Source organism: Podarcis liolepis (assembly GCF_965112155.1).
Source record: "Podarcis liolepis genome assembly, chromosome: 10".
Lineage (NCBI taxonomy): Eukaryota > Metazoa > Chordata > Lepidosauria > Squamata > Lacertidae > Podarcis > Podarcis liolepis.
The window spans coordinates 54208477-54221664 of record NC_139562.1 but is presented as its reverse complement, the minus strand read 5'-3'; the positions used below and the strand labels follow the sequence as shown (position 1 = coordinate 54221664).

At 45.3% G+C, this 13188-nt stretch overlaps 1 protein-coding gene across 1 annotated transcript; it reads right to left on the bottom strand.

Moving 5' to 3' along the window:
• Positions 1-3825: 3825 nt before the first annotated feature.
• On the bottom strand, positions 3826-12459 carry CAV2 (caveolin 2). The gene is made up of 3 exons (XM_083462541.1): positions 12024-12459; positions 11300-11487; positions 3826-6189 (listed from the first exon to the last, which is right to left on the bottom strand). The coding sequence occupies exons 1-3, from the start codon at positions 12171-12173 to the stop codon at positions 6039-6041; spliced, it is 489 nt and encodes a 162-aa protein (XP_083318667.1). The 5' UTR covers positions 12174-12459; the 3' UTR covers positions 3826-6038.
• Positions 12460-13188: the final 729 nt, after the last annotated feature.

Sequence of the window (13188 nt, the reverse complement as noted above, 5' to 3'; positions counted from 1 at the left end):
TGCGTGGTTTCCCCATGAACACCAGAAGCCTGATTCAGTCAGGGTTTATGAGCGATCACGAGGATCCTTGGTGCTTCTGCCATGGAAATAAAGAATAATATAATACATGTGGATTCATGGGGCTTTCTTTTACATTCACCCGAAGGGTAACAGTTTCAAAAGCTTTTTTCTTCCATGCGGCAGCTTTTGCCTCCGAAGTTTGGAGTCATCTGTAGGTGGGTGACAAAAGGAAAAAAGCATGCCAATAAACAGCCTCCAGATTATGTGTGCCCTATTATTATTATTATTATTATTATTATTATTATTATTATTATTATTATTATTATTACTGATGCTGATGCAAACATATCGGCAGTGCCAGGATAAAAAAGAAGTTGTTTTACTAGGATGGATTGTATTTGTCGGTAATTATAATAAAACCAGGAACAAGGCTTGGGCTTTTACAATGTACATGAAGGGCCAAGTCCTGTCCCTTGTTTTGCCAAAATTACATTGTACATTCTAGGAAAGTTGATGGAGGTGAACCACACACACACACACACACACACACACACACACACACACCCCTGCAAGCTATTTTCCTTGTGTTGGAATCATGGAATCCAGGGTGTGGCTGCTGGTTGTATCTGGGAGAAAAAGAGTGGAAAAGGTAGCCTGAAGAAGAATGATGCTGCAAAACTCCTATTATTTTATATTTCCATCTTGTTGGTTCAGTGTTCCATACTTTAAAGGCCGCTCCCTTTCCTGTGTCCCACTGAGATCTTTCAGACTCACTGCAGATAGTTTAGTGTTGAGAATGAACAGAGTGGGTGGATACAGATGTAGACACAGAGGCCCATTATCATCTGGTAACTTACCATGGTGTACATCTCATTTGGTATACTGGTTATTTAAGCCCCAGCAGCAGATGTCAAAACAGCCCTTTGGTGACCTTCCTACCCTAAGGTTACCAGATATCCCCGTTTCCCCGGGGACAGTCCCTGGATTTACACATCAGTCCCCATACAAAATCCATTCAAGTTGAAAAGTGTCCCCGGATTCATTGAAAAAATCTGGTAACCTTATTCTACCCTATGGTAGCTTGGTCACCTCTGTCATCCTTCCAAGTGCAAAGGAATTAATTTTGCCACTCATAAAATGCCAATGTACGGTAATAGAAATAGCCATTTCTAGTAAAAGGGTAAAGGGACCCCTGACTATTAGGTCCAGTCGTGGCCGACTCTGGGGTTGCAGCGCTCATCTCGCTTTATTGGCCGAGGGAGCCGACGTACAGCTTCCGGGTCATGTGGCCAGCATGACTAAGCCGCTTCTGGTGAACCAGAGCAGCGCACAGAAACGCCATTTACCTTCCCGCTGGAGTGGTACCTATTTATCTACTTGCACTTTGACATGCTTTCGAACTGCTAGGTTGGCAGGAACAGGGACAGAGCAACAGGAGCTCAACCCGTCACGGGGATTTGAGTCCTAGGCTCTGTGGTTTAACCCAAAGCGCCACCCGCGTCCCTTAGCCATTTCTACCCCACCCTTAAAACTTTCCTAAATGCAACTTACCACACAAAATATTGTTGCCTGTGTGTTGTTTGGCTGAGTTCAGATTTTATATTTTGCAACAGGATTGTGGGCCAGAGATCAAATGGCTGTACTGTACTGCTGTTGGCAGTTTCATTTATCTTTCAGGACAGTCCATATCTCTTGTTTCATCACTGCCTGGTGCGGAGTGATGAAACAGCCAAAACACGGTCACATCTTCCACTCTTGTTCGTGCCAGCCAGGGCAGAAGACAACAGGGAGAGGCAAACTACTGCATCAATCTGGAGAGGGAACACGAATCAGGCCCCAATCAGGCCTGATGCCATCAAGCGACAGCAGTGGGGCTGGTTTAGCATTCAGTGGATCCCAGGCATGTTCAGACCATCTCCATGGAATGTCCTATTTGGGGGCTTCCTGTGAGCTAACGCTAGCAGGGATCCTCCTGCCTGCCTGTTGGTCAGGTGGAACGAGATGCTCCACATTAGTGGAGGACACTAGCATCCCTTTTTGGGTGGAGCTGAGCAGAGGGACACTCCCCTCAATTCTATACCCACCAAGCCCTGTTGTAAAGGGTGTTGCAACCTAGATTGTGAATTTTTGATGTCTTTATATTTGCACCATGTTTTTTGGGGGGGATACATTTTCAATAGGCAGTTAAGGAGTGCCTTAAATAAATAAAAATGCAAAAAAGCATGAACATACAAAGCAAAATTGAACATAGCAAAGTATAGGAGGCTGTGTGCCCTACTTTACAGAGGACCGTTTTCGATCTGACAGTGTCTTCTGTTAGAAGGGCTGTCTGGTCTGCACCCAGTTCAAATATAAAGAACCACATGCAGGAAGAGCAAGTTGTTCATCAACCGTTAGCTGCTGAAGAGCAGACAGGGCAGACACACAAGACCACAGTATTCCCCACCCCGGTGAGATGTACTGAATTTCTATGTAAATGACGGCAACTATTTCTAAAATGGCATCTATGCATATCAATTAGCACATGCAAATCTTAGGCAAATCTGTGCCCCCTTTGTCTCATTGTTTGGTGATGTGGTTCTTCTGTTTTGGGGATGCTTATGTGGTCAGTCTAGGCAGTCTATTTAAAAGGCAGCATAAAATCTCAGCAGAGATTAAAAACCCCCCACATAAATGGGCCTGGAAGGACAAAACTGGCTTCAGATGGCAGCAAAATGTAGGTGCCAAGCAAGCCCCATCCATGGGGTGAGCAGTCCATGTATGCTTTAGTTGAGATTCCGGCACTGCAGAATGACCCTCCAGGTCCCTTCCAACTCTACAATTCTATTATTCTAAGAACCTTTTCTCTGGTAGGCTCCTGTTACAACTCAGAAGGTGGGGACACTCAAAGGAGGGCATCTGTTCAAGATCTCACTGTACAAGCAGGCACATGTGGAGACAGGCAGCCTAGTCCCAAGCCTAGTCCCAAACTGTGATGGGCTTTATAGCTTGAAAGTCTCCATAAGCACCTGGTTGGTCACTGAGAACAGGATACAGGACCAGCTGGGCTTCTGGGCTGACCGAGCAAGGCTCTTTGTGCATTTTCATGTTTTAAGGTTGAATTTTGCCTGGAAATCCGAGAACAAGGGTGTGAAAAATAGTCAGTCAGTAGCTCTGCTCTGAAAATATTTATGGTTGCTAAAATACACTTGATAATTTGGAATGTGTGTGCAAACCCCGTTAAATTGTTTTTATATGAACTGTTTAGACATTTCTATTTTTTAAAGCAATTTAATAAATAAATTATATGGAACTGGACACAGGCGTAGAACTGCAATTGGGAAGCCCAATCCCAGGCATGCTTACTTCAAGCTAAACCCCACTGTGTTAAATGAGACTTACTGGCAGGTAGATGCACATGGTGGTGCAGCCCTAGTTTAGACCAAGGAGAAGAACTCAAAGTGTTTACTTTTAATTGGGGGGGGGGGGGAATCCATGTCTTCCGGTAGTAGCACCTTTGTCTTTTAGAACACCAAATAAATTTTAGTCTACTATTTTGTGCTTATATATATTATTCATACAACATCAGTTTAGTTCAAAGTAAGTACAATTTGCTTGGGTCAGGGCATGCATATAAAACTATTTATTGAAGCTGCATTAAATGCATGGAAAATAACCTTTGTTATTAGGGTTTCAAGTAACATGGCTGAGAGTCAATAAGCTTGGGGACAGCAAAGATTTGAGAACAGAATTTTTAAATGCACCTCTTTTCTTCCGCAAGAGAACATGTTTATCATGTGAATTATTAAACAGTGTTGCTGCTAAACAACAAAGGCAGAAAAGCTCAAATGTTCAACATACCATTTTAATAAAAATACTTTGAAAATACAGAGTTTTTGTTCAGAATCTTTGGCATAGCTTAGAACACAGCATTTAGGTCTTGAAGTGGAATCATACAGAGTATTTGGTGTATTTATGAATTGCATATCAGAATTTTCAGTGATTTTCATTTCAGTTCAAAACCTAGACAACAAACCCCACTCATTTAAAAGGTCATTGGCCTCCCTCTAGAGATTCTCAGGCACCCAAAATTATTTCATGCTAGTATCTCCATGCACAGAAACTGCACAAGTGGGGAACATAGGCCATATATCTACAACCACACACAGCCCTCTTTGGAAAGAAATCTGGGGAGATCAGAAGCAGAGAATACCCACTTCCATGTGGAATGCTCTACTACTGTCTCAGGCACAACAGGATTCTGCTTCAGGTTCTTGTGGAGAAGGCAGTTCAGTAGCTCCTCCCTTCAAGAAACCTTTGTGGACTTGTATGCATGGCACTTACAGAGTGATGAGCAGGTGATTGGCTGAAGCACCCTGCTTCTTTAAAATAAAAGCTTGGCAAGAATATGGAGACCGTAAAAATAAAGCTTCAAGGCAATTCGTTACATACCATTTACATAAAAACACAATATGTACAGCAAAAGAGTTTCATTAAATAAAAGCATCAAGATTTTCTACCCAAGTTAACACCTTGTTTCAAACAGTTACCGTAATTTTGAAGTAACCTTTCTCCCTTCCTTTTGATTCTTAAGGGTTTGCATAGTAGGCAAGTACTTAATTCCCTTATGCAACAGTATTGTATAAATCTGTGCACACAATTCTGTGGATCCTGAACCGCGTCCACATCTGCAGAAGAACCTCATAAAATCCCAAGAGTTACACTATGATCAAGAAAATGCCACATAAATGTTACCCACCACCCCGAGGCAATAAGAGGGCAATCTTCAGCAAAGCCCTTTAGGGGTGGTGTGATTTGTTACCCCAGTTGAGAACCCCATACCCCACGTATGCAAAATATAGAGCTGCTGTATGAGCTTCTCAATTCACTGGGTCGAAAGGGAGCAGTTGCCTGCATTCCTCCATGGGCATCTTGGAACATGGTTGAGCACCGTGTTGTCAGGGGTTCCAGTGTCTGAACTGGGATTCTCATTATTTGAGTCTGAGATTAGTCTGAGACTAATGAACTCCTAAGGAATAGGTCTTCAGACATCCAATGGTTTTCTTTAAGCATGGAAGGGAGGAGGGAAGTGCAGCATTGATCCCTGCATTTGGCAATGCTTATGAGTTGCTATAAACATTAGCCGAGGCCCTTGCCTGACCAATATGGATTCCCTACCTGCTGCTTTTGAGACTCCAACTATGGCCCAAGTCCCTAGATCCCATTAATGACCAAGGGCACCCAGACGGACTCAATCTGGCCTTGAGCTGTGCACTTAGTGCACTGGAAGCCACTGGATCTGAGAGACTACAAGTATTGCTGGTAGGTTTATGCCAAGTAGACTTGATTGATTCTAGAACATGTTTGCAGAACCCGTGGTCCTCCAGACAGTGCTGGACTCCATCAGTCCCAACTAGAATGACCAATGGTCAGAGATGATGGGAGCTGTAGATTAGTGCAGCAACAGCTGGAGGGCCAGATGTTCCTTACCTTTGTTTTATAGGGTGCTAGCTGTTGCTGAAAGAGAAGACTTAAATTAGGATTCAGATGAAGATTCCCCCCCCCCCAGGAGTAACAAACAATATTCTGGATACATTTAGAATTCTGAGAGTGAGCTGTATAGTAAAACATGCATAAAATAGGCCAGGTATTAGCTGTCAAAGAAATTGGGTAATACAATAGATACCGTTTTAGTTGATACAGTGCACAGTGACTTATTGTAGTTAGGATTCATTGTAGTAATACATGTCTGGGCAGGCATATGTGATGTGGTCATGTAAGTCCCCATGACACATCTGTGGGGACCACACAATGATAGTACCATTAAAATAAAGTGATGCCAAATGCAGCCTGTTATTTTTCATTTAGAAAATGGAATCATTTTTTCTTAACAATTTTTCCCCATTCCCAAAGCAAGCTTTGTTTCCAGAAAAGTGCAACCCTGATGGAAGAAGAGGAAAAAAAAAGTCAGCCATTTAAACAGTAGTAATTTGGAATGAATTATTCAGCAAGGAGTTTTAACATTGTTTAAGACTAGAGTAGCGTTAGTTCCCAGATGTTCACTCTTGGACAAGGCGTATGTCGACTGATGCAAAGCACCTTCCTACGCTGTGATATAGCGGTGCAATGAAAACATCTGTCACGCTCTTCCATACAGCTTGCACAGAGGGCAAAGCCATAAGGCAGGACTTTGTGAAAGGAACCACAATCCTAGAAAAGAGAAAAGAGAAAGTTTAAATGAACGACACTTTCTGAAACACCAGCCATTAAGTTCTACTATTCTCATGGTTTGTTAAATAAATAAATAAAAAATAGAATTATTGTTATTATGCACAAAAGTGATCCAACACGTTTGCTCAGGGTATGGTTTGAGAAATCCTGGGCATGGCTGAATTCTAGCACTCCAACACAAAGCTGGATTTACAGAGAAATCCACAAAAAGACAAATGCCTACAATATCTTCATAGCCCCGAAATTTTCGCTTTGCAGTTGCTTGCTACCGTTGTTTACTCAGAAGTAACACATAGGCAACACATAGGCAAATACTCATGCAGGACATGTAATGTGCTTCTTGACATTTCTTCCTTGATTTAAGTCTACGGCCAAAAGGAAAGGAGAAAGATCCATTCAAAGCAACAGAGGAATGTGGAGAGGCAACCTTCCTTTTAACAAGCCTGCAAACAGCTCACTCAACTGGTGGTTGGTACTGGCACAGATTCAGATTGTTCTTTCATACCTAACAGATAGTGTAACTATGGCCACCAATGTAACTAAACCTGCCAGAGGGGAAAGGTTCAAGGAATGCTAAAACAGTAACAGTAGCACTTAATTATTATTTTTTAAAGCATGCTATTGTATCCTTCCCCAAAAACAAAACAAAACAAAACAAAACCGTAATTCTGTTCCCAATGTAACAAGGCTTGTCTGTGGATGAAGAGAGGTGCAAAATTTAGACCACAGAGAGGTAAAACATCCTGCCCTCCAATGTGGGTCTGCAACTCAACTGCTTCTCTAGTCACAGAGAGTTCTGGGTGCTGAAGGAATGCGAGGTCAAGCTCTTGTGCAAATTTTTGGCATGCTAACACTGCAACAACTCCTCTCTCTTGGCACTTCAGCAATGCTTCCTAAAGGAGGGTTTCCAAAACGCTTCTCCACACAGGAGAATGTTGTTCCTCCCAACGTACATCGTTCTGAGGCAGGTTAATAACAGGGTCTCGCTTTTCCAGGCCGAAGAAACAAAATATTGTGGCTGGAATTAACTGCCTCTTGTGGAACTGGCCAAGCCCAGGGTATCTAGCAATCTCCCCCACAGTGGAGTTGCTTTGGCTCTTTCCCAAAGGGCACTGGGAGTGTTCGAGAGGAATTCACTACCCTGCCCTCAAAACAAGCAAGAATTACATGCTCCCAAACCAAAGGGATTCCACAGGAAAAAAGAACAATGGCCCAATATTTCCACCCACCTGACTCCACCTTTAGGATTTTTTTTTTCTTTTTTACAAGCACAGCTAAAATGAGAGTACATTCTTCAGGGGCGTTGTAGGGTGAAAACCAGGAAGACATTAAGTGACATTGTTATGAAAAAAATAATAAATTGATCTAAGTCTTTTCTCTTTTAGCTTTTCAGATGTTTGAATTGTATATCAAATGCACCAAAGAACCCCAATCAAATGTATCCCAATTTGCCTGTGTATCCAAGTCATCTTCAGAAGCTTTTGTCCTAGTGTTCCCACATCTAGTGGCAACCACAGACAGAGCCTTCTCGGTAGTGGCCCCTCCACCTGTGGAATTTCCTCCTTAGGGAGACCTTGCTGGCACCAACCTCATTTTGGCACCAGGCAAGGATTCTTCCAGGGCGCTTCAAGCCTGTTGCTATTTGGGAGCAGGAGTCAATCGCATACCACCAAATTTGGGTTGCACAACAATAGTTGATTGGCAGGCCTTGTGCAACACACCTGCTTCCCCAGAAGATCAGACTTTTTGCAATAAGGAAAGTGATGGGAACACACCCTGGAAAGTGTGGGGTAACCTCCCCTCAAGCAAATCAGCACATCAGTAAATAGCCACCATTCTCAAATCAGGATGATTGATCCATACACAAGCCACCTGAAAGGTTTTTCAATGTATTTTAAGGTGTTTAACAATAAAATGAAATAATGCTTGCTTAATTTTTGTACTTTGTAATAAAAGCCAAATTTGATCCTGGCAAGCAATTTGGGCCTATTACTAATTACTACATTGAAGCAAACATTTTTTAATAAATTGCTCTCAGCCGATATTAGCCTTCTGTAGGGGTGGGGGGTGGGAATTGCCTCCTGGCCTCACCCTGCACCAATCCACACACACCTCTAGCTCCACATATTAGGCAAAGGTTGGGCCTTGTGTCTTCAGGGCTCCTGATTCTGCAGAGAAGTACAAGTATGGCCCGTACTCCTCCTTCAGAGCATCATCCAACGTGGAGTGGTCGGTGGAAAGAGCAAGTAGCGTCTCATCCACATGTCAGCCCTTGCACAGTTTTTGGGGATCAAAAGAGAAGCAGAAAGCCACTCACCCTAAAACACTGAAACAAATTGCCTGTGACCCTGAGTGCAGCCCAATTTCCTCCCATTTATTGGATGATCCCCCTATTGGATAAACCCAAATTCACAGGGGGGAAGTGTAATCATTGGTGGTGTTTTGAGGGTAATGTCATGGGGACGATGCAAATTAAATGGGAAGATGAATAGTGGCAATCACACAGTAAACTCTGGTGTGGACAAGCCAAGGGTTTCAAGTCCCCTCTTCTCAGCCACCAAGTTCCCTGGGCGACCTTGAGCCAGTCACTGCCTCTCAGCCTAATCTACCTCACTGGGTTGTTGTTAGAATAAAATGGGCAGGGGGAGTTTCAAGCATGCAAGTTGGGTTAAACACTGCCATTTGACCAAGGTTGTGTTGACACATTCATCCAAAGTGATTACCAAACTTCTCCAACATAGTCAATATAGTTGGGTACACAGTTATGGCTGGGTGGGAGGGATGTGACCTTTTGAAATGAAACTGAATAAGATTTCAAATATGCTCTTTTAAAATATTTTGTTTCAATTGTCTCTTCGGTAGCACCAAAGTGATGGGGCATCAGCAATGACATGGTGTTTCTCTCAAGGGTATAGGTTTTCATTTAGCAAATACTTGGCATAAGCAACAGATGCCCTTTCATACGATTTTGCTCAATGCTTTCATTTCTGATAGTTGTTAACCCTGACCCAAAGCCTCTCTCTTACAAAATATGGACAATATGTGCCTCCGAATTCTTTCTGTCAAATGTTGATTACTGTGAACAAGAGCATCAGTATGAATTTATGAATCTCCCCAGTTGTAATATTGCACTCTTGATTCCTTTCTCAGTGTGGGGAGACACATAAAACAGTGATCGATTTCAAAGAGGGTTACAACTAGAAAATGCAGTCCCAATTATGTGGAGCGGGGGCTGTACTTCAGTGGTAGAGCACACACATTACTTGCAAAAGTCCCCAATGTTCATTTCCAGCTTCTCCAGTGAAAGCAGGCCGGGGAATCCTTTCCTACAAAGGGCTGTTGAGCCATGGGAAAAGTCAACTCATGGTGGGTGGAGCCATAGCCAAAAGTGGGTGGAGTCAGCAGCATTGCAGCATTGTCTAACTCTCTCTTCCTCTTTTCCCTCTACCCCCCAATCTATCTCTGTGCCACCCCATCTCTTTGAGCTGTGCAAAATTATGGCAAATGCTGCCAGTGGGCCACAGGTTCCCCATTGCAGTGCGAAAGGATCAGGTGGAACATGATGGGATTGAGGGCTGCCTGAGACCCTGGGCAGCGGTTGCCAGCCAGAGTAGACAACAGAGGGCTCAATGGGCCGAGCACTTTGATTCAGTGTAATCCCATTTAATGTGTCCACAAGGTCCATAAAATCAAATCAAAGTAAGAAACGATACATTTCAACGAGCAAATAATCAAGCAAGGAACTAGGTCAGCATGGGACAGGCCACAGCTCAGCCAGAAACACACAGGATGCTCTCAGTTTTCTTTAGCTATTGTGGTGCTTTTGCAGGTACCAGACACGCTGAGTCAGCTCAGGTATCACCCTGCAATGGATGCTGCAAGCTAAAATGGACTCATGGGATCAAGACGGGAAGCACAGCACAAATCTTGAGACAGCAGCTCAAAAATCTGGAATGACAAATACCTAGCACAGAGGTGGTGGGGAGCCTCAGATGCAGGAATCTGACACAGCCATGGGTCTCTTCACATGGCACTCAGAACTGAGCATTTTTGCCTGGCTGGAATGTGTCCTGGAACTCTCATAATGCCTCTTCATATGAAGTACTTCCTGTTTCACCTCCGGTTTTTCCTGGCACTTCAGTTATTGGTGAGACTGGCACAGACACACACTTAAGCTCCCTTGTGCCCACGGCAAGGAGATGTATCAGCGTTCCACCCTCCCTGCCACCCAGAGCAGTGGAGGAGCAGCCCAGGAAGCGTGGGGACAGGTGGGCAGGCTCCTAGCCACTCCAAGCCAGAATGGAGAGGCTGGTGCTCTTAATGTGCATATTACTGCCTCACATATACATATCTATTTGCAGGATTGGGGCTCACATGCATAACAAGCACTGTAGCATCCCAACCTGTCGGGCCTGCGTCAGAATCAACTTTACCTGACGGCTCCAGGCAAGTTATCTCTTTGCCTCAGAAGCCCATCTGTAAAATGGGAAGAACAGTGACCTTCTTAAGAGAGGTACTGTGATGCAACGATTAGGCATGTGCTGTAGGATGCAGAATTCCGCTGACATCCCATTATGTGCAAGGACACAGGGCTGGCTCACATGTGCCTGCTCACCACCTGATGGCTGCAGCTGAAACAATCTGTATGTGCAAATGGCCATCAAAGATAGAACATGTCACCCGCTGTCACATCAAAAGCAATGCTTTTTAGTGGGTCAAGCCTGCACATTTCTGCTGTCAGGTGCAGAAATAAAACAATGGGAATGGATGGGCCTGGTCTTACTTCTGAGCAAGGTCAACTCCAATTGTGGTGCAAAGGAAAGGAGGACTTTAAAAATGCAATCTTTTGCACACATTTAAGTAAGTTCCCATTGGATCCAGAAGCTGTCAGACTGCTACCCAAAACTAACATAAAATAATTAATAGTGGCCCTAAAATTACCAGCTGAAGAGGTGGTGAGGGGTAGGACTCCTAGGAGAAGCATGAAAGATGGCTCCTCATAATTCCCAAAGTCCACCGTGTTATTTCTATATGGCATACAGGGGATAATGTCAAAAATGTCAGCAGACAGAGGAAGCTGGGTTCTTACCAGATGTGCAGACAGCTGAGCACAGCAAAGAGGATCCCTGCCACAAAGGCCAAGGGGACCGCAAGGAAGAGCGTCAGGATCTTATAGATCAGGTATTTGCTGAGCTCGAAGAGTGCGTGGCTGCAGATCCAGACTTTGTCGAAGGAGTGCGTGGACGCCGGCTCCGCAATCACATCCGCAAATCCCAGCTGGAACGAGAGACACAACAAGCAAGCAGCGACATAAGCCTCTGTTTTGAAACGCAACAAGGACAGTTATGCAAAGGGAGGGGGAGACGAGTGGGCAACCAACACAAAGCTAAACTGCTGCTTTTGTTACAGTTCTGAAAGAATCCTGCTGAATCAAACAGGCACACGCTTTCGACTCAAATGTTCTGAAATGGATCTAGTTGGTTTTTTTTTTAATGCACCGCAGAGAACGTGGAAATGCAATTCCGATCCATTTTAAGTCGATCGGCACAAGTACCAACGAATAATAATAGTAGTAGTAGTAGGACCACCACAAGACATGCTACCCCTCCAACCTCCGGAAAGAGAAAATAAAAAATACGGTGACTTGTAACTCTTTGGCTGGGTTGAAATCGCCTTAAATGGAATCAACAGTCCATGGCCCAGGGAGGGAGCCCCGATCGCTGCAATGCAAAGCAGCGGCAGAAACAGGTGGAGGAGGGACACGGTAACGTGTGGATGCGGAACGCAAACCCGAGTCAGGCGGCCTCGCTCACCTTCAGATGCGTGTTAATCCCGCGCGGGTCCCTGTCCGGGGTTTTCTCCAGGCTCTTCTCCGCGTCCGACAGAGCGGGGCTGCTGCTTCGGTTGAAGCCGTATTCATCCATGAAGATCTTGGTGTCCGCTTTCTCTTTCTCCAGCCCCATCGTCGCTGGGGCAGCCTGGGTCCCGAAGGTCTTCCTGGGCTGCGGCTGGGGAGCTCCCCCCTCCTCCCCACCTCTCCACGTCCCCCTCTTTCCCCCACCCTTGGGTGCTCGTGGATCGCGTCGCTGGGTGGAGTGGGCAAAGCCCGAGACCACGCCCCGGAGAAACCCACCGCAAGCTGCGCCGCCGCTCCCGTAAGCCACCAGCGAGGCTGGAGTGGGAAAAAAAAGCAGCGCTTAGCGGCAGACACTGGAAAGCGCCCGATGGTGCCCGCCTGGCTCCCGCGCATGCTCAGACCCGACGCTCTCCTCTGAGGCAACATTTGGGAGAAGCCAGGAGGCCACCTCGAGCGACCTTTCTCGGGGCCTCGTTTGCAAAGGGAGACTTGGCCAGCGCTAAAGGGGCGACTGCGCACGCTCTTTCGCTTCCCGCCAAAAGCAGATTCCCTCTTTTCATCGCTGGACCCCTGTGGTTACCCCTGAGGGAAAGCACATTTCTTTTTCGCAGACAAATTAGACACACACGGGGAATTTTAAACCAGGCTGAAATATCAAGCAATGCTTCTTTTGACGTTAACTCCATCAGAATCAATGGGGCTTACCTCAGAGAAAATGTGGGGTTTTTTGGGGGGTGTGTGTGTGTCACACACCCCATGTCACCACTGGAGGTAGTGGGGGCAGTGACGGCAACGTCCAGCATTTTTCAAAGGTACTGGTCAATCGGGTGCATTGCAGACTGGCATTTCACCTGGGCCAGCCCAGCGCCATTTTTCTAGAAAAAGAGGTGCCGGAACTCACCATGAACACCTCCTTCTCTTACAATGGCAATGGAGCCCACCTGAGAGGTGCCGGAACTGAGCTCTGGCAAGCTGAAAAAAACAAAGCCCTGTACCTGGCCATGGGTCGGAAACAGCTTTGGTCACTCTGGTGGAAGACATAAGGCAGAGTGCCAACTCTGTTGCTTTTTCTGGACATCTCAGCACTTCCCTCTGACCGGTGCAAGCTGTCAGTGTGTAAG

Excerpts from the sequence above, each read along its gene's own strand:
- CAV2 (XM_083462541.1), bottom strand. The coding sequence starts at position 12,173 with ATGGGGCTGGAGAAAGAGAAAGCGGACACCAAGATCTTCATGGATGAA. Across the intron at positions 11,488-12,023 it reads GGATTAACACGCATCTGAAG|CTGGGATTTGCGGATGTGAT; the intron begins GTGAGCGAGGCC and ends CTCTCGTTCCAG. Across the intron at positions 6,190-11,299 it reads CTCAGCTGTCTGCACATCTG|GATTGTGGTTCCTTTCACAA; the intron begins GTAAGAACCCAG and ends TCTCTTTTCTAG.